The 22808-nt window shown below is 36.9% G+C and overlaps 1 protein-coding gene across 4 annotated transcripts in view; it reads right to left on the bottom strand.

The window, feature by feature from the left end:
• The window catches only part of CFAP299 (cilia and flagella associated protein 299), a 622454-nt gene that overhangs the window by 127518 nt on the left and 472128 nt on the right, over positions 1–22808 (bottom strand). Inside the window, exon 6 of one of the 4 annotated variants that reach the window (XM_049105122.1) lies at positions 10243–10464. The exons of the other annotated variants lie outside the window; for them this stretch is intronic. Coding sequence (XP_048961079.1) covers positions 10456–10464 — 9 coding nt within the window. The 3' untranslated portion in view covers positions 10243–10455. Of the gene's footprint in view, positions 1–10242; positions 10465–22808 lie in introns of those variants that run through there. 4 annotated transcript variants of the gene reach the window in all.

Here is a 22808-nt window from a genome sequence, read left to right as displayed (position 1 = left end):
TTGAAATTCTAAGCAAAATACCAATGGGGTATTTTTGACTACTTAAAATTTTACCTTGAAGAATAATTGCTTATAACTATCTAAGATAATTTTTAAAAGGAAGAATCAACAGCAGAACTTGCACTACACGTTCTAAAATCTTGTTTTCAAACATGCCACTCTGACATCTGTGTCCTGTGTTTTTAGCTCACATACTCTGGAAGCCCCAATTTAACAATGCTTTCAGATCTTTGGAGCTGCTAATTCATTAAACTGCCATGTTATACTGTTTATTGGCCTCTTTATAACTCACTTTATTATTTATCCAGCTTAGATTCCACAGTGCAGCATCATAATTGTAACATTTCAAAATGTCTGTCCTTATACATTTCTTTAAAACAAGTTACTTTCTGAAATTCTTTATGCTGATAATTATTTTAAAATTTTATATCATTTCATTCAATTGCAATTAGATACATATCTTTTCACTTATACACATGATTCATATTCGTTCAAATTCCTGCACACATCCTTCTGTTACACTCACTGAAAAAAATTCCAACATTGTTTCAAGCCAACTTTCCTTTTATTCTGTTTTTGCATTAGCAACAACTGTGTTTGGCTAGGGAAAAACAAAATTAAGATGACTAATCTTACAAATATTTATGATTATGAACTCAACTGGATCTATAGCCCTTGCATATTAATTGTCTATGATATGCTTTTCCTTCATCCTGTACTCATTTTTTTATATCACCTTTCCTTAAACTTTCAACTATATCCTTTCTCACACTCAATAATTCTGTCTTCAATGATTGAAGCAATCAGACCAGCGCAACCTCATCTTCCTTCCAACAAATCAATCTATGCATCTTTGTGTGGATCTGTGTTCTTCCTTTTCTCCTGTTTTAGGAGTCGGAGTATTTGGGTTTCTATCCAAGGCCAGCCTCTTCTTTTATGTATTGAACCACACTTCCTCTCTTGTTACTCCTGAATCACTGATGTTTTACTTTCTGTAAGATTGCTACTATTGACATATAAACATGTTGTATTATCTACTATTTGAAAAAGAAACAGCTAGTTACAGTCCCAAGTTTTTATTTTTCTTTACAATTCTCGTTAGATTACAGTCTTTTTTTTTCCCCCTGGAGCATTCTGATACATAGTTCTGTCTCTCACATCTACTATTCCATCTGCCAAATCCAATGGTCAATTCTCATTTACTTGAACTTCCTGCAGCATTTGACATAATTATTCACTTTCTTTTTTCTTAACACTTTGTTTCATCTGGTTTCAGTGACATCATATATTTTCTTTTGCTTCATCAATCTTTTCCTCACTGGCTCTTTTTTTTTCTTCTGATGTCTAAGTTTTGCAGCTCTTTAAGGCTCAATCCTCATCTTTGTCATATTCACTCATGAATTAGTTTTGTCCAGTTCCACAGATTTAAGTATCAGTTCTTATTCTTTCATGAACTTTTGATTCATTTGGGTAACTTTTATCAAAATCTTTATCTCCGGCCTCAGAGTTTCCCTGAATTTCAACATTCTATGTGTTATTGTCTACTACATCATTTTAACTGGATGTCGTAGCAAATCTGCTTATAATTATGCCTGCTACAAAAGCAAAGAGCTTTGCCATCAAAACATATATTCCTCTGAATCAACTCTGATTTCTTTTCTACCCACATCTAATCAATCACCAAATTCTCTTGATTATACCTCTAAGATATATCTCAAGCTATGCCTTTGCTTTCTTTTGACCACTGCCAACATTGAATAAGATGTTTGAAATAACAAGCTTACTGTTTCCCTGCTGACCTGTTATAACCACTTTCCCTGACACTATTTCTTCTTCACTCTAACTACTTTCAAAAGTATCCCAGAATTTCCTCTCTAAAGCAGACATAGGAATATATTTCTCCTTGTTTTATTAGTTATTTGAAGTTATGAAGCACAACCTCTTTACTATTGTAGATTGTCCACTATTTGATGGCAAATCACCATTCCAGGACCACTCTCACTTCCCCCTTTCATGTAAACCTTTTTGTGTAAGATATTTGCTTAATATCACACTTACTATTTATTTGTAATTAATAATTCATTTATGTATTTTCTAAGACTCAAATTCTACCTCAAAACTTATCTAGAAATACAGTTCATCTTCATCACTCCTCCTTAATCTTGGTAACTATTCCTCAGAAGAACCTCATTTAACTTTTTTTTAGCTGTTTCTAAATAACATATTAATAATGATATTCCTAACTTTTTTTATCTACTTCCTATTGTGGAAGATGATGATCTATCTCTATTACTTGTCTCCATTTTCCCTCTCAAACCACTTCTAAACTTTTCTTCTATCCAGCCCCTCAATAGAGCAATATCATAATTTTAGGTTAAGTGATTATGTAGTGTTTACGAGTTTAGTACCATTTAAACATCACCACAACCGAGTCAAGAAATGTATTCCCCCAGCTATGATTACTTTCCTTTCTTCAACAACTTTTTATTTCCTAGAAGGTTAACTAACTGCCTTGGCTTCCCACACCTGAAGTTTTCTATGAACCTATCTATTATTGTTAATCCACTCCAAAATTTTCAACAGAATTACCACCATCTCTTCAAAGCATTCATAATCTGTCAGTTTTTATTTTTCTTAGAGATGTATCTTTGGGAGTTCAGTCTTCTTTTACCTATGCTTAATTCTCTCTAGGCTTCCACTAGAATTAACTATCATTTTTGGAAATTTTCTTCGGTGTTATCTTAGGAATTTACTCTGCTTCTCACATGAGCTCCCATAACAGCTTTTAAAATATTTCTATTTTGTATCTACTACTTTATATTATAGTTTTTAGGTCCTTACAGGCTGGAGAGTGTATCTAACTCTGTATACTTCCTATCTCTCCTAGTGCAACCAAAATGGTTTTGAAATTGAGGCTACTAACTGAAGTTCAGCAAGACTTCAGGTGTTATTCATTTAATTTTGCCTCACAGAAAGTGTCACCATGTGACAAAATAATAATAGTGCTAAAAGCTAATTTTTCATGAGTGTGTACTATGTGCCAAGGTTTTCATTCATTTTTGATCCTAACAAATTTTCATAATATAAAGACAATTATTAATACTATTTTATAGATAAGAAAATTGACGTGCCAGGAGGTGTTTGGGCCTAGGCTCATATGGTTAGTGTGTCATCAGAATTCCAACAGAAAACAATGGCAACATTTGTTTAATTAATGTTTAATAACACGGGGACTAATCGACGATGCACAGAGTCACGTCAAGGGATATTGCATGTAGTTGGGGCTACTAGTGGTGAAACTGACACCATCCCTGCCACCAGCGTTCTCCTTATCCTACCAAGTGGGAGAGTTTACCAGAATCCCAAATAGAGAGAGGCATATACAGATTGAGAGCATCCTGGAGAAGAGAAGAGACCTTACTATGTCAAGTGACATAGACAGCTGTAGGAAATCTTGCAGAAGGAGGGCGAAGCTAATAAATCCTTCCTGCTCAAGCTTCATATTGGCTAACTTAAATTGGGAACAGATCCCTGTTACCATGCATGTATGCCCATAGAAGCAGCCTCCCTGGGTAGAGAGTAGAGTGGTGAAAAATGGAAGAGAATCTGAAGTAGCAAAACAAAGGTACTAGGAATGGTAGTGATAATGCTGGGATTTGTGCCCAAGTATGTGGCTATGAAGCCCAAGCTCTTACTACTGTGCTGTGTTTGTGGGGTGGAGGGAAGGAAGGGAGGTTCAGCTTTCATTTCAGATTCCAGAAACAAAGTGATTCATATGAACAAAGGAATTCTTCTTTCCTTTTCAAAATGAAAGTTGTTGGGACATCCCTCTTGCAAGGAGAATACAATTGCTTAGGAGAAGAAGAGAAATCTTGGAACCTAACAGAAAAATGACTGTAACACTGCATGGGCAAGCCTGGTAAGGCACTTAGCACATTGCAGAGTGCATTGCTTTGTTTGGCTCAGAGGGCTTCAGGCAAGCCAAGACTAAGCAACCAGAAATAAGAAAGGCCGGGATCCCTGGGTGGCGCAGCGGTTTAGCGCCTGCCTTTGGCCCAGGGCGCGATCCTGGAGGCCCAGGATCGAATCCCACATCGGGCTCCCGGTGCATGGAGCCTGCTTCTCCCTCTGCCTGTGTCTCTGCCTCTCTCTCTCTCTCTCTCTCTCTCTCTCTCTCTCTGTGTGTGTGACTATCATAAATAAATAAAAAATTTAAAAAAAAAAAAAGAAAGGCCATCCCAGTGGAATAATAGCATCCCTGCAACATACAACAGAGGACAGGACCAAGCTAGCATAGAGTCTCATCAATTAACAAGAACTAGTTATGGGTTAAAACCACTTCCTTAGTAATGGGCAACTATATATTAATATCTGAATCCATTAGTCTTTACAATTGATTATGAATTGCAGTAAATTATCATTCTCATTATAAACTGAATTTTGTCAATCTCAAGAAATACTTTCATTGTCTCCATACAGTTCCCAATTTTTAAAAACACTCATTTATGTCTTCTAATACAGACTTCTGAATTGAGTAAATCATACTAGAGGGAGAGGGGCTAATTCAAATACACTTATTGAGAGACCAGTGTGTGCCGGGTGCTGTCCTCGGTGCTGGAGATATAATAGTGAACAAAATAAGATCCTGACCTCATGGAGTTCATAGTCTAGTGAAGAAGACAAACAGCTTCTCCATCTGGAAATCTGGAATAAACTTCCTCTCCTTTGCCATCTGAACATTTTTCTTCTATCCTTCGAAACTCATGTTGGAAGATTTTGTGGGACAAATCCTCTATCATGCAGTGTTGCCAGACAAGCCATTTCTTATCTCTTCCCTAAATGCTCACACTGTATCTTATTGGTCTCTTGAGTGATTTGTCCCCCTACTAGATTGTGAGCTGCTTGTGATCAGGGATGCTTACATGTATCTTGGTTCCTCCACAATCAAGCCTCACACCCAGCAAAGAAAACATACAATAATGATTATTGATTAAATGCATAAATGTACAAAGGAAAATAAATAATAAAAATATCTTTCTTCTATTCACTTTCTATATGTTAACCTCAAAACAGGCATGAATTATCTGCATGCTTGATGGTAAATGTATTAACAGTCACACTTTGTTGATAATCCTCTATGTGACAGGGGCTTTACTTATATTTATGCTAAGTAAGTTGGTTGTTTCTATTTCCATTTTTTAATCATATAAGGAAAACATTGAATATTTTGCCCAAGGATTCACAGCTAGTTAGTGGATGAGTTAGAGTTTTGGATGATGGTATATTAACTCACATGTTTGCTCTACAATATTATCAGTCTGCATTCCAGCAAGCATGGGAGAATGTCTCAAAATTGTGAATTGTTGCTGTGATAATGAGTACATTCTCTAGGAGGATGTTTTCAACCCTACATATAAATTAAAAACACAGTGGGGTTATGAAAACTCACACTACCCTGCTTTCTCTTCTAGACTGTGCAAGATCTAAAGAATTGACTCAAATTCTTACTTCACTTTCTTTGCTTAATCACTGGGAGTTTCCACTTGAGTTCAGGGTGACTGTTTTTCTTGAACCTATAGATAAAACATCAAGCTCTTCAGCTGATGGAAGAAACTCTTAGGGGCACCTGGCTGGCTCAGTCAGTTAAGAGTCTGCCTTCAACTCAGGTCATGATTCCAGGGTCCTGGGATCAAGCCATGCATGAGGTTCTCTGCTCAGCGAGGAGTCTGTTTCTCGCTCCCCCTTACTCATGCTGTCTCTCTTTTTTTTTTTTTTTAAGGGCATTTATTTTTTATTTTTTTTGATGTATTTTCATTAACATTTATATCATTATTTATTTAGAGGCCTCACATTTCTATTGTGATTTCCAATTGACCCCTGTAATATTTTTTTTAATTTACTTTTTATTGGTGTTCAATTTACTAACATACAGAATAACCCCCAGTGCCCGTCACCCATTATTCCCACCCCCCGCCCTCCTCCCCTTCTACCACCCCTAGTTCATTTCCCAGAGTTAGCAGTCTTTACGTTCTGTCTCCCTTTCTGATATTTCCCCCACATTTCTTCCCCCTTCCCTTATATTCCCTTTCACTATTATTTATATTCCAAATAAATAAATAAATAAATAAATAAATAAATAAAATCTTTAAAAATAGAGAAAAAGAAACCTTTAAAAGCCTGTATTCTAATTAAAGATCAAAGGAAGTGACTATTTTTCCCATGACCTTAAACAGACCTCTAAAATGTTTAGGTTTAGAGAAAAAAGACTTTTAAAATGATATCCGCACATTTAAATTTGCAAATAACATGTAGTTGTTTGGGGTTAGGGGTAGGCACAATGGAAGAATTTTGATGTTCTTGAAAGGCATCAGTGTATTGGTTACTTATTCAAGTTAACCTGCTTTTTTATAAGAAAGCTCTCAAAAATTGAGATCAAAAATGATGGGACATATTGAACTCTTCTTTGTTACTTCAATAGTTACTGAATAAACCAGTGTATTGAATAAATTATGATTTAGTTAAGAACATTATTCAGAATTTATATATATCATGTTTACTTCATAATGAAATAAAATTCTAAGCTTTAAGAATAAAGATGGACAATCAAAATAGATATATTGCATGTCTCAATGTATTACATGTGTTTAGAATACATATTTTTAATTTATTTATTGCTCTCAAAACCTACTAGAATGTGTGCTACTTTAATGGAGAGACTTTATCCTATTCATTAGTATACTCCAAGGGTTTGAACAGTATATGACACATACTAGATTCTCAATAAATATTTGTTGAGTAAATAAATGAATGGCTACTTGAATTAAGGAAATTAAGCATGATAGAAATTCATATTGATTGCTATATTTTCTTGCTGAAAATATTGGAGGATTCCATTGAAGGGCATAGAAAATGCAAATAAGAGTGGGAAAGAATAAATATGGTTATGAGGAATGGCATGGTAGTGCACAAATGAAGAATGTACAGATAAAACAATGTAAAAAAAAACTGTTGTAGTTTGGAATTCCTAAAAGAGCATAGGAGAAACTCAAAGAATTTAGAGAAGTCTTCATGTTTTCTGGGACCAGATATCTCCAAGTGACACTGCCTGGAAGTGAGGCCCTTCTAGTGGAAACTCTAGGGTCTATCCAAGGGTTACTAAGTGTCCCACCTCTCCTCCTTCATCCAAAATTAGAGCTGATGGTGCCCCACTCAGCAAATAGGAAGCAAATGCACAAGGGAAGACTGTAGTATTATGAGGAAGATGAAATTCAGGGTGACCATCTGAGAAATAAAAGGGTTATATAAACGATCATTGCATGAAGGGAGCAAAGTCCTAAACATTGTCATTCAGTGCTGAATAAATTTCAAAGATATGGAAAGGGGAGTAGGAGGAGACCAGCCTGCCATTAAAGGAAGATTTCAGGCCAATCATGCATTCTCACATTTAATGAATATTTATTGATAGTCCATGAGCAAATCACTGTTCTAGAAACTGCTGATAAATGGTGAATAAAATAAGATCCCTACTCTCAAAAGACTGCTTTTTTTTAATGGAGAAAGAAGAACCATGAATATGTAAGCAAATAATTGCAGATAGAGATAATGCTGTGAGAATAATGGAGTCTCACTAATTAGAGAGGGCCTAGCTACTTTAGACAGAGAGCTTAAATCAGACCTCTTGGAGAAGAAAATGTTTTAACTGAAACTTGAATAATGAGAAAGCCATGAGAAACTACAAGGCAAGAATATTCTAGGCAGAAGGAAAAGTGAGTGCAATGGCTTTCATACAGGAAATAGCTTGGCTTGTTGAAGAAACAGAAAAGAAGTTAATGTGGCTGGATTACAGTTGAGAGCAAAGAAGGGGTTAGGGAAGGAATGACATGGGATAAATTTTCAGATTAGGAAACAGACAAATTCTGTAGGCCAGATGGACTCAAAGAATGGCTTTCAATTTGATATAAATGCAATGGAAGGTCATTGGGTAGCTTTATGCATACCCTGGTCAGATTTTTTAATTTAAAAACATCACTGGAGAATTTGAAAAGTCTCTTAGAGAAGACAATGTGGGGTTTGAGCAGATGTGCTGTGATGGGAATGGAGTATAAGGCAGAAGGGATGCCCCAGATGTGCAAATAGGGTGAAGACTTGGCTCTAACCCTTCAGGGTGGGGACTGCTACAACTAACAGAAGCACAGTAGACATAAACTTTGTTTTGTGTTTATAGCGGTGTGTCAACGTTTGACCCACATTACAAAGAAATGGCAATAATATTGTATTTAGCTAGAACACTCCAGGCCTTCAGAGCTTATCCACTACCTACTTCTGCAAAGAGTCTAAAGGAAATACAAACTTAAGGATGGCAAACTTTCGTGACTACTTAGAGGCTTTGTTGGCAATAACTAGTGTCACAGCCTAAGGGCTTAGACTCAATCACATGAGGAGCCCATGTTATTTAGGTGCCTGAACTGAGCATGAGTTTAAGATCATAGCTGGCTGAAAGGCCTCTACTTCCCCCATCCCATTTAAGCTCACACCTAAGCTTTGGCTCCTGTTATTAAAATCTAATATTTACTGAATGATCAAACTGGGTCATGCACTGTGCTAAGCACATTACATTCGTATTTCATCTAATACTCAGTGAACTTACTAAGCAAGCACACTTATCACAACCATTTTACTGATTAGAAGACTGTGACTTAAAAGAAGTAATTTTCCAAAGTTACGTGACAGAGCTGTAATTAGAAGCCAACTCTGGGGATCCTTGGGTGGCGCAGCGGTTTGGCGCCTGCCTTTGGCCCAGGGCGCGATCCTGGAGACCCGGGATCGAATCCCACGTCGGGCTCCCGGTGCATGGAGCCTGCTTCTCCCTCTGCCTGTGTCTCTGCCTCTCTCTCTCTCTGTGACTATCATAAATAAATAAAAATTAAAAAAAAAAAGAAGCCAACTCTGTCTGATTCCTGAATCCACTTTCTTCAGCATTATACACTACTGCCACTCTGTCACCCTCATAGCAAAGAAAGCCAGCAATATGAAAAAGGAAAGAGATACCAACTTATCCCTAGTGTCTGGGATAGAACTGGTAAATATTTAACTTGGCCATGTCACCCACATAGTAGGTGGTGGAGCCAGGATTAGAACTCAGTAATCCACGGATATCACCTAAGAGCATGCTTCAGCCTCTTACCTATGAATAATTTGTTGCTTCTGTCTGAAGGAAGATTCAGCCAAACTCCCCCAGCTTTCTCTCCCCAGCAATCAACTTCTTCATACCACCCCCCAAGATGAAGTGATGTGTTGGATTCCAGAATGTGTGTCCAGCAGAGGAGTCATGAGCTGTAGCCTCTTCTTGTTTGCACGCTGAGAAAGACTGGGTACATAGATGAGGCTAGTTTCCTCTTGTCCTCAGAAAGAAATTCTGGCTTGTTTTCTTCTCCAGACTTTATTATCAGACTGATAAGCAAAAATTTAAGAGAGGGCTTAGGTGAAAAGTAGACAGGACGAAGGCCTCTCGATCTACTTCAAGTGTCTTAGGTCACTTAGGACAAAATCTAGTATAGACAAAAAAGCACCTTTTATGTGGTTTAGCTTAGCTCATGATGGGTCCACTTTGGGATTTGGGACAAAAGTCTCATTTTAAAAAATGGTAACCATTTGCCTGAATCCTTAGAGTCCTATCAGCAAAGGTTGTTGTCACACAAGTTTTAGTTGTCTGGGGACCAAATATATTTTTTTTATTTAGATTAAAATATAGACATAATACTACTTTAGATGTAACTTACATGTTGATTTTGTAATTTTGCAATTACTTACTTGGTTTCTTAAAAATCTTATTAAAGGACCCTAATTTGATAGAAACTTTTGAGCCTGTGAGGACTTATCTGTTCATCTAGGCAGCAAAACAACATAGTCAGGGCTGTGTTGCAATATCAACTCAAGGGGTTGTAAAATGAAAACAGTACAGGGACCTTTGTATGGCCACCTTGAGCACTGGGATTTTTGAGACCTGTGCTCTAGCGGTGGTTATTTCCTCTGAGATAGGAAGAATTTGTGGCCTTTATGGCAGTGAGACCACAAAATGAAGGCTAATTGAACAGCTAGGCTTCAATTAAGATGTTTAACTCAGTCAACGATGATGCACTGATTCCTAGGCCATGTAGTAGAGTTAAATGAACACCAGTCAGCAGCTCAATTATTCAACATATATTTATGAACTGTTTATTGTTACTGCATGCTGGGCAAATGGTTGAACAAAACATCATCCTTGCCCGCAGAGTTCCTACATTCTAATGCATAATTACATATTTATCCTTCTTGGAAACATTTAGTTGCCATGAGTGGCAGTTTGGTATAGTAGAAAATCTAGACTGGTTGGGACTGAAAACATCAGCATCTACTCCCAGTTTTGCCATTAGCCAGCTCTATGACCACAGGTAAACAACTTGAGTTCTTCATGACTCAATTCTTCTGTAAAAGGAAGGTGGAAGGATTGGTTAGGCATCTGAATCTAAAAATCTAAAAGGCAAACACATTTTCTGAGGCTATTTTAGTTTGGTATTTTCCAAAATTTCTGGAATAACTTGTGTGTTTAATAAATATTAAATAAAAATAAAATCATTTTAATCCTCTTCTTCCTTTGCTCATAAATCCAGAGAATCTTTAAAGAACCCAAAACTTTTATGTATCACGCTAAGGAAAAAAAAATCAAAACAAACTCTGAGAATAAGCATTAGATAAAAAGAACTTCCCTTAATCCTAAACTCTCTGAAATCCAAAACATGCAGGATGTGGCTTAAGGGTAATGTGCAATACAAAAATGTGATCTCAAGATTAAAAAAATAATAAATGTGTGTTTGTTATCTGCCCTTCTAAAATAGTTTTATTCTAAACTATGATAATTATGCCAAAATAAAGTAGCATTTACCTTTAAGATAAAACACCTACTTGTCTACTTATATTGATGTCAATTTAAAATATAAAGTCATCCAAATCCTTTCTGCCTGCATGACTTATTTAAGCATTTTTAAAGTCTATCAAAATAGTAAATGTTTTTGACAGACATAGCCATGCAAGTACTTATTGCTATATCTTATTAATTAATGAAGATTAGAGCAAAACACACACCATCTAGTTCAGATTATACATTTCGATTATGAGAAACATTAATTTGGATGTGGATCATTCAAATCTGAAGCGCCAAATTTGTGTATTTTTCATAAAATATATACTTATTAACATCAACAGAAAAATAGATTGAGAGATGAACATTTTCAATTTTCTTGAAAAAGAAAATTAAGCTTTTGCTTAAGGGTTTTCATAAGAGTTATCTCATTTGCATCTCACCACAATCCTGTAAGGCAATTTTGTCATCTGTATAGTGAGGACAAGAATAACAGTTAAGATACATAACGCTTTCACAGTGAGCTTGGTTTTTCCTTGCCAGGACCCTGATCATTCTTGAATGTTTCCCAGGGACTTCAAGATCTCAGAAACAAGCAAAAGTTGATCTAGTGTATCTCTCTACAAAGGAGAGCAAGGGTTTTCATAATTTGAAACAAAGTTGAGGGATTTTTAAAATGGGAATTCCACAAGAATGTCTTTTAAAACCCATTATCCACTTGGGGATTCTTATCTGAGAGTGTGATTTTAAGATGATCATGAACAAGAATTTAGTTTTTATAAGGAATTTATTTACCTTTTAAAGTAAATTATCTTATATTTTTTCATTTTGCACACAGTATAGCCTAATGGTGCATACACGAAATAAATTGCCATAGAGGTAATTCTTTTTTTTTTTTTTAAGTAGTCTCCATGTGGAGCCCAACACAAGGCCTGAACCCATGACCCTGAGCTGAGATCAAGAGTCAGATGTTTATCTTGCAAGAAGTTACTATGGCCGAGTTCAAAAAGGGTGTTGCCTGTGTTCTTCTCTAGGATTTTGATGGAATCTTGTCTCACATTTAGATCTTTCATCCATTTTGAGTTTATCTTTGTGTATGGTGAAAGAGAGTGGTCTAGTTTCATTCTTCTGCATGTGATGTCCAATTTTCCCAGCACCATTTATTGAAGAGACTGTCTTTCTTCCAATGGATAGTCTTTCCTCCTTTATCGAATATTATTTGCCCATAAAGTTCAGGGTCCACTTCTGGATTCTCTATTCTGTTCCACTGATCTGTGTGTCTGTTTTTGTGCCAGTACCACACTGTCTTGATGACCACAGCTTTGTAGTCCAACCTGAAATCAGGCATTGTGATGCCCCCAGATATGGTTTTCTTTTTTAAAATTCCCCTGGCTATTCGGGGTCTTTTCTGATTCCACACAAATCTTAAAATAATTTGTTCTAACTCTCTGAAGAAAGTCCATGGTATTTTGATAGGGATTGCATTAAACGTGTATATTGCCCTGGGTAACATTGACATTTTCACAATATTAATTCTGCCAATCCACGAGCATGGAATATTTTTCCATCTCTTTGTGTCTTCCTCAATTTCTTTCAGAAGTGTTCTATAGTTTTGAGGGTATAGATCCTTTACCTCTTTGGTTAGGTTTATTCCTAGGTATCTTATGCTTTTGGGTGCAATTGTCAATGGGATTGACTCCTTAATTTCTCTTTCTTCAGTCTCATTGTTAGTGTATAGAAATGCCACTGACTTCTGGGCATTGATTTTGTATCCTGCCACGCTACCGAATTGCTGTATGAGTTCTAGCAATCTTGGTGTGGAGGCTTTTGGGTTTTCTATGTAGAGTATCATGTCATCAGCGAAGAGGGAGAGTTTGACTTCTTCTTTGCCAATTTGAATGCCTTTAATGTCTTTTTTGTTGTCTGATTGCTGAGGCTAGGACTTCCAGTACTATGTTGAACAGCAGTGGTGAGAGTGGACATCCCTGTCTTGTTCCTGATCTTAGGGGAAAGGCTCCCAGTGCTTCCCCATTGAGAATGATATTTGCTGTGGGCTTTTCATAGATGGCTTTTAAGATGTCAAGGAATGTTCCCTCTATCCCTACACTCTGAAGAGTTTTGATCAGGAATGGATGCTGTATTTTGTCAAATGCTTTCTCTGCATCCAATGAGAGGATCTTCTTGCAAGATACATCCACGAAGGCAAAAGAAACAAAAGCAAAAATGAACTATTGGGACTTCATCAAGATAAGAAGCTTTTGCACAGCAAAGGATACAGTCAACAAAACTCAAAGACAACCTACAGAATGGGAGAAGATATTTGCAAATGACATATCAGATAAAGGGCTAGTTTCCAAGATCTATAAAGAACTTATTAAACTCAACACCAAAGAAACAAACAATCCAATCATGAAATGGGCAAGAGACATGAACAGAAATCTCACAGAGGAAGATATAGACATGGCCAACATGCATATGAGAAAATGCTCTGCATCACTTGCCATCAGGGAAATACAAATCAAAACCACAATGAGATACCACCTCACACCAGTGAGAATGGGGAAAATTAACAAGGCAGGAAACAACAAATGTTGGAGAGGATGCGGAGAAAAGGGAACCCTCTTACACTGTTGGTGGGAATGTGAACTGGTGCAGCCACTCTGGAAAACTGTGTGGAGGTTCCTCAAACAGTTAAAAATAGACCTGCCCTACGACCCAGCAATTGCACTGTTGGGGATTTACCCCAAAGATACAAATGCAATGAAACGCCGGGACACCTGCACCCCGATGTTTATAGCAGCAATGGCCACGATAGCCAAACTGTGGAAGGAGCCTCGGTGTCCGTCGAAAGATGAATGGATAAAGAAGATGTGGTTTATGTATACAATGGAATATTACTCAGCTATTAGAAATGACAAATACCCACCATTTGCTTCAACGTGGATGGAACTGGAGGGTATTATGCCGAGTGAAGTAAGTCAGTCGGAGAAGGACAAACATTATATGTTCTCATTCATTTGGGGAATATAAATAATAGTGAAAGGGAATATAAGGGAAGGGAGAAGAAATGGGTGGGAAATATCAGAAAGGGAGACAGAACGTAAAGACTGCTAACTCTGGGAAACGAACTAGGGGTGGTAGAAGGGGAGGAGGGCGGGGGGTGGGAGTGAATGGGTGACGGGCACTGGGGGTTATTCTGTATGTTAGTAAATTGAACACCAATAAAAAATAAATTAAAAAAAAAAGAGTCAGATGTTTAATGAACTGAGTCATCTAGGCACCCTGCCACAGTGACAATTCTGAGGATGAGGAATAGAGCAATGTTCAATATGACCTGGCTTACCTAGAGTAATTTGCTAGTGAAGGCTTGAAGGCGTGGGGTGGGAGGGACTGTGATTTTTTCAATTTCTTAAAATTCCCACTAGATCACATCTTTTTATGCATACAAGTGGCCCAGTACAAGAGACAATGTTTTCTTCACCGTGTATGATGCAAGAAAAATATGCTAAGCATTTTTGAAGACATTCTTTGCTGTTCTAGATAATGAATTATCATTTTCTCCAGTAAATGCTTACTGAAGACACTGATATGATGATGAGGAGGAGGATGTGCTACTTCTGACCAATAAGCAAATGTACTCTAATTATCTACAATGGACAGAACAGTATGATAAGCACAAAAAAAGGTGCGAAGAAACATGTCTATCATTTGCACCAAGTAGTTCACAATTCATCTGGAAGAAAATGTTCACTCAAATAAAGAGTGAATAATTCAAGACAGCACATAGGCAGCACAATATACTAGATAAGCAGTTTAAGTCTTTGGAAGAAGTATCATAACAATGTAGGCTGGAATGATCAAGATAGTCTCATTGGAAGAGAGGAATTTAATGGGTTTTAATGAATTTGTGAATTTGAGACAAGCACAAGTGTCCACATACAAAATATCAACAGATGTGAATCTGCTAATTTTCTCTAACACTTAGGAAACATATACAGTTAATGTGTTAAACAATTAAAATAAATTGGTGACAATAAAGTTTAAAGATGTAAAAAATTATAGGAAAAAATATTTCCTACCTATAATTTTGGCTTTTTTCCCCTTTTGACAGGTACTGATAAAACTAACCTTTTCATTTCAGCTTGCTAATTTAGAAAAATAAGGTAATTCTTATTATTCACCTCAAAAGAGATCACCTAACAAATTACTAAATAATACATTTTAAAATAGTACTATTTTCTCATATGCATGTTGGCCATGTCTATGTCTTCCTCTGTGAGATTTCTGTTCATGTTTTTTGCCCATTTCATGATTGGATTGTTTGTTTCTTTGGTGTTGAGTTTAATAAGTTCTTTATAGATCTTGGAAACTAGCTTGCCATCAGGGAAATACAAATCAAAACCACAATGAGATACCACCTCACACCAGTGAGAATGGGGAAAATTAACAAGGCAGGAAACAACAAATGTTGGAGAGGATGCGGAGAAAAGGGAACCCTCTTACACTGTTGGTGGGAATGTGAACTGGTGCAGCCACTCTGGAAAACTGTGTGGAGGTTCCTCAAACAGTTAAAAATAGTACCTGCCCTACGACCCAGCAATTGCACTGTTGGGGATTTACCCCAAAGATACAGATGCAATGAAACGCCGGGACACCTGCACCCCGATGTTTATAGCAGCAATGGCCACAATAGCCAAACTGTGGAAGGAGCCTCGGTGTCCAGTCGAAAGATGAATGGATAAAGAAGATGTGGTTTATGTATACAATGGAATATTACTCAGCTATTAGAAATGACAAATACCCACCATTTGCTTCAACATGGATGGAACTGGAGGGTATTATGCTTAGTGAAGTAAGTCAGTCGGTGAAGGACAAACATTATATGTTCTCATTCATTTGGGGAATATAAATAATAGTGAAAGGGAATATAAGGGAAGGGAGAAGAAAAGTGTGGGAAATATCAGAAAGGGAGACAGAACGTAAAGACTGCTAACTCTGGGAAATGAACTAGGGGTGGTGGAAGGGGAGAAGGGCGGGGGGTGGGAGTGAATGGGTGACGGGCACGGGGGGTTATTCTGTATGTTAGTAAATTGAACACCAATAAAATATAAATTAAAAAAAATAAAAATAAAATAGTACTATTAAGTTATTTGTACACCTACAAATTATAAGAAAGAAAAATTAATCCATATGTCCATCAATAGATGAATAGGTAAAGGAGATGTGGTACACACATACAAACACACGCACACAGGAATATTAGTCATAAAAAAGAATGAAATCTTGCTAGTTGTAACAACATGAATAGACCTGGAGGGTATAATGATAAGTGAAATAAGTCAGTCAGAGAAAGATTTCATTCATATGTGTAATTTAAGAAACAAAACAAATAAGCAAATATAAAAAAAAAATAAACAAAAACCAGATCCCAAAATACAGAGAAAAAACTGGTAGTTGCCAGAAAGGTGTGTTGGGAGATGAGTGAAATAGATAAAGGAGATTAAGAGTACATTTATCTTGATGAACACTGAAAAATGTACAGAATTGCTGAATCACTATGTTGAAAACATGAAAACTAATATAACACTGCAATTTAATTATACATTGAAAATTAAATTTAAAAATGAAGTAAACAATTTCATTTACAATTGCATCAAAGGAATAAAATATCTAAGAATAATATTAACTAAGGAGGTGAAAGATCTGAAGACTATAAACAACACGACATCAATGAAAAAATATCAAGACACAAATTGAAAGATATTCATAGTCATGGTTTGTAAGAATTAGCATCGAGGGCAGCCCTGGTGGCCCAGCGGTTTTGCGCTGCCTTCGGCCTGGGGTGTGATCCTGGAGACCCGGGATATCGAGTCCACGTCGGGCCCCCTGCATGGAGCCTGCTTCTCTCTCCCTCCCTCTGCCTATGTCTCTGCCTCTCTCTCTCTCTCTCTCATGAATAAATAAATAAAAGCTTAAAAAATTTTTTTGAAAGAATTAGCATCATTGAATTTTCCATAGTACTTAAAGCAGTCTACAGATTTATTTCAATCCTTATCAAAATTTCTATGGCATTTTTCACAGAAATAGAAGAAAAGATCCTAAAATTTTTATGGAACCACAAAAGACCTCAAATAACCAAAGCGATCTTGAGAAACAAGAATAAAGTTGGTGGCATCACAAGCTATAATACAAAACTATAATACTTAAAACAGTATGGCTTTGACATAAAAATAGACACAGAGACCAATGGTACAGAATAAAGAGCTCAGAAATAAAACCATGCATATATGGTCAGTTAATTTATGACATAGGAGGCAAGAATATACAATGGAGAAAGAACGACTGTTCTTCAACAAATGGTGTTGAGAAAACTGGACAGCCACATGTAAAAGAAACTGAACCACTTTCTTATACCATACACATGCATACCTGCAACACAAAATGGATTAAACGCTTGATGTAAGACCTGAGACCATAAAACTCCTAGAAGGAAAGGTAGGGGTAAACTCTTTGACATAGGTCTTGGCAATGATTATTTGGATTTGGCTCAAAAGCAAAGGCAACAAAAGCAGAAATAAACAAATGGGACAATATCAAGGTAAAAAGTTTCTGTACAACAGAGGAAAATATCAACAATATGAAAGGCAATCTATGGAATGCGAGAAAAAAGTTGCAAACCATATATCTGATAAGGGGTTAATTTCAAAACACATAAAAACTCATATACCTCAGTAACGATAACAAAAACAACAACAAAAAGCTCCTCAAAAACATCCAGTTAAAAAGTGAGCAGAGGAACTGAAAAGCTATTTTCCAAAGAAGCCATACAAGTGACCACCAGCTACTTGAAAAGATGCTCAGCACCAATCATCAGAAAAATACAAATCAAAACCACAATGAGATAACACCTTATACCTGTTACAATGGCTAGTATCAACAGGACAAGAGATAACGAGTATTGGTGAACGTGTGGAGAAAAGAGAATCCTTGTGGACTGTTGGTATGAATCTAAACTGGTTCAGTCACTATGGAAAACTGTATGGATTTTCCTTAGAAAATTAAATATATAATTAGGATATGATCTAGCAATTCCACTTCTGGGCATTATCTGAAGGAAACAAAATTTCTATCTGAAAAGACATTTGCATTCTAATGTTCCTTCCAGCATTATGTACAATAGTCAAGATGTTGAAACAGCCTAAGTGTCCACTGACAGATGAATGAATACAGAAAATGTGATATATATATGAGTATAAATATATGTTTATATATATATATATAATAGACACACAGATTGAAATATTATTCAGTCACAAAAGAGAAGGAAATGTTGCCATTTGTAACAGCATGGATAGACCTTGAGGGCACTATGCTAACTGAAATATGGCAGACAGAGAAAGGCTACTACTGTCTGATCTCACTTATACATATAATCTAAAAAAAACCCCAAACTTATAAAAACAGAACAGATTGGTGGTTGCCAGAAGCAGCGGACTGGCAGTGGACAAAATGGGTGAAGGTGATCCAAAGGTACAAATTTCCAGCTATGAATAAGTTCTGGGGATGTAGTGTACAGAATGATGGCTATAAGTTAAAATTATGTATCCCTTCTTTAGGAAACAGTAATTCCAGTGTAAACATTACCCTAATAATAATAATTCTCAAAATAGTGGAGAGCCTAGAATTGTACTTAGCAGCATTATACAAAGATAAAAAAAAGTTGGATGAGTAATGCTTTAAATAAGAACTCTTTAACTGAGTGACTTTAGAAAATACAGTTAAGATTTTTTTTTAAAAAAATCAAGGGACGCCTAGGTGGCTCAGCAGTTTGGCGTCTGCCTTTAGCTCAGGGCGTAATCCTACAGTCCCAGGATTGAGTCCCATATCGGGCTCCCTGCATGGAGCCTATTCTTCCTCTGCCTATGTCTTTGCCTCTCTCTGTATGTCTTTCATGAATAAATAAATAAAATCTTTTTAAAAAATCAGAAAGTCAGTTTTCTAAAAGTAATCGGAAATATCAACACCTGTATCATCAAAATTAGGTTGAAGGACCAGAAATAGTATAAAGTAAGGTAGGCAAATAATGCCCCACGCCCCCAATGATGTCCACATCTGAATCTCTAGAATCTGTGAATATACCACCACATGGCAAAGTGACTCTGAGTTTGTGATTAAAGCCAAGGACCCAGAGATGGAGAGATTATCCTGGATTGTCTGGGTCAGCCCAGTATAATCACAAGGGCCGTTAGAAGCTGCCATCAGGGAGGTAGATGCAACCGCTAAAGAATGTTCAGAAAGAGAACATTACTGCTTTGACTAAGGAGGAAAGGGGCCCTGAGCCAAGGAACGTGGGCAACCAGTGCAGCGTAAGGAAAGAAAAGTGATTTCCTCCATCAGTCTGAAGACAGGAACAGCCCTCCTCACTTTGCTCCCAGCCTGAGACTCATGTCAGATTTCTGACCTACACAGTTGTTAGATAATAAATGGTGTTGTTTTAAGCTTACAACTTTGTGGTAATTTGTTATAAGCAGCATAGAAAACAATACAACAAGTAATTTAGATCGCTTACTTTACTTTCATATTAGAAGGGATTATTCAAGTATTATTTACAACCAGGGATTACTTAGAAGAATCAAATTCACAAATAATTATTCAGAGGCTTAGTGCAAAAGTGCTGAGCCAATTACAGAATTACAACAGTTAATGAATTAAGTAAATGGCTCTAGTCATTGAGATACAGAAATGTCTCACTGCTAATATGTAAGTGTATCTAAAACTGAAAAGCAAAATGAGAAAAACGAGTAAGTTATTTCATGCAGTAATGTGAGGGTATCAGACAAAGAACTTTTACCCATCTTTTCCAAGTTCTTAAAAACTATTCTCAGAAAAGGACATGCATTAAATGACACTGAAGGATGAAGGGTATTTTATTTAAAAAGGAATTAAGCTGGTACATTTGTTTCCTTTTGCTGTTGTGGAAACTACCATGGATTTTGTGGCTTAAAGAAAAAAGTTTATTCTCCCTCAGTTCTGGCATCTGGAAATCCCAAATCAAGTTGTTGGCAGGGCTACACTTCCTCTGTGGGCTTTAGGGGAAGAATCCATTCCAAGCCTCTGCCAGCTTCTTGTAGTTGCATTCCTTGGCTTATGGCTGCATCCCTAGGACCTCTGCCTCCATCTTCACATGGTCTTCTTTGTGTGTGTCTGATATCCCTTTGTCTAACACTTGAGATGGGATTTAGGACTTACCAGGATAATTCAGGGCAACCTTCTCATTTCAAGACCCTAATATAATCATGTCTATAAAACCCTTACAATATGAGGTGATACTCATGAGCTCCAGGGCTTTGGACCTAATATCATTGGGGGCCACCATTCAGCCCACACTGCAATTGATTTCTGGAATGGGGATAATAACCTACCTTTTTTTTAAATTTTTTTTGGTCTGGATACCATACTCAGTTGTATTTAGCTTATAAAATGTGGCTCCAGACCTACTGACACAGAAACTGCATTTTAGCAAGATCCTAAAGTGATGTATTTAATTTGAGAAACACTGCTCAAGAAATATTTGAAGGTAACATTGTCATAATTTGATGAGCGGTTGGATGGGGCAACAGGACAGAAGGCTCTGTTCCTGCTCTATGTGAAATGTGACGGGGGCTGGTCTGTGAACTGACCACCAAGATTAGTAATAATTTATTAGTTCAGTATAATTGGCATGAGATTTTTACATCCTTATTCTGAATATTTGTGTCTCTTCCTCTATCACAGCAAGCCCAAGTAGGGACTAGTCTGGAGAAGCCATTGAATTTTTGGCTGAAAATTGGCACAATCTGATTGGACACTCAGTGAAAATTCTTTTAGTTATAAAATTTGGAGCTTCAAACACACTGTGGCCTCACACGAGGCATCAGCTGTTACAACACAGATAACAGCATAATAAACTTAGCAACCCTCCAGGGTTTGTGTTGTGCTGGACACTCTCCCCTAAAGAGCTTTATGGTCCAGAGTAATTAATCCTCACAACCACCCAAGAGGTAGGGAGGCACTTTGCAGATGAGGGGACCACAGCGTTGCTTGCATACCTGGCCCATGTCACTTCTTCCTCAGTATTCTCTGGCTCCTGCAACACTGTCCAGCACCTTTAATCACAAGCAAGTCTTAGAAATAGGCACTGGCTCATCCATTTGGTAAATATTTATTGAAGGCTACATAATGTGAACAAACTGGGAATACACACCCCCTTTGAGAAAAAGCAAAGGCAAAACAAAGCCAAAAGCCAAAAAACTGAGCATTCTGCTCCTTAGATACAGTCAGCAAACAGTAACTCTCCAATCTAAAATGACTGAAGGAGCTTTACCTTTGTGCTTTTCCTGTGAATCTAACCTGTGAACTTACCACTTCCATTTACTTTGTAACGTGCCACTGATTTGGGATGTTCTCTACCAACTTCCATTTCTTACTCTATTCTGTGCCTGAAAATTAATTCTTGCTTTCATCGAGAAGGTTGACATGGAGTTGTCTTGTGTATTATTGTAGCAGGAATGTCAGTGGTAGGGAAGAACAAATGTTATTTCCCCTCTACACAGGAAGCTTTTCCCGTTGTTAGAATAAGCATGTTCTAGTAGACGTTTAGCCTGCTAGAAATCTAGTATGGATTTTCTCTACAGGGTAGGTTCCACTATTTCCTTGTATTTGAAATTCCATATTCATGAAAATAGCTTCAATAATCAAGTAGTCATTCCTGTTGTGCGAGACTCAGAATGAATGTACAAAATACTGAAAAAAAAAATCCCCAAACATACCTTTAGTCAACAATGTCATATATTTATTTAACCTTAATGGAGCTGTGAGCAGTAACAAAATTGTCCCATTTATGTTTTGCCTCTTTTCTTCCCCTCCTGATGTCATGAAAGTACTTGCCTTACACTGTGGAACATAGTAGGTTCAGTCCATGATATTTCTCTCCACACTAATAGAATGGTTGATATTGAAAAGTAACAGTGAAGTGCGAAGCTGGAGAGGGCAAGATGACGGTCAAGGGGAAGATGGTGATCTCTTGGGCTTGTGGTTCCCAAATAAGTAAGTGTTGACTTTAACTATCAATATTAAATGTATTTTTAGGTTCAAAACCATTAATGTATTTGTCTTCGCTACAACACTCAAAATAAAATGAAAAAAAAAAAGATAGTACTTCATGAAATAAGGGTTTACGAGCTTGTAAATTGTGCCTTTTATTATCTGAAATGTTTGACCCAGTTTTGGTTACTACATTCAATAAATACTGCAAAATCTGTTTTGCATTATCACATGCTAATTGAATAAAATAAAATACTTAAAATATATGGTCAAGAAAATATAATTACTATAAACTGGCCAAAGTTAAAATGTAATATTCTCTTCCAGTTATGAATATTTCACATTTAAACTTTTATTTTGAAGACATGTACTTAGAAGATTAAAAGGCAAAACAAGTCAAAAGTAAAAGAGAACATCTTGTGTGGTTTTTTTTGTTTTTTGTTTTTTGTTTTTAAGAATTAGAATTCTTGGGCAGAGCGGGTGGCTCAGCGGTTTAGTGCCGCCTTCAGCCAGGGCCTGATCCGGGAGAGCCGGGATTGAGTCCCAAGTCGGCTCCCTGCATGGAGTCTGCTTCTCCCTCTGCCTGTGTCTCTGCCTCTCTCTCTCTCTCTCTCTGTGTCTCTCATGAATAAATAAATAGAATCTTTAAAAAAAATTTTTTTAAAAGAATTAGAATTCTTTTTAACTCTTTCTAAATGGTAATAATATGTCAAATTTCTTAAAACAGTTGAGACATAGGGGCACCTGGGTGGCTCAGTGGTTGAGCGTCTGCCTTTGGCTCAGGGTGTGATCCCAGGGTCCTGGGATCGAGTCCCGCATCAGGTTCCTC

The sequence above is a fragment of the Canis lupus genome, chromosome 32, assembly GCF_003254725.2.
Source record: "Canis lupus dingo isolate Sandy chromosome 32, ASM325472v2, whole genome shotgun sequence".
NCBI classification, from domain to species: domain Eukaryota; kingdom Metazoa; phylum Chordata; class Mammalia; order Carnivora; family Canidae; genus Canis; species Canis lupus.
Note: the sequence above shows the minus strand (reverse complement) of the source record. Positions and strands in the feature narration are given on the sequence as shown.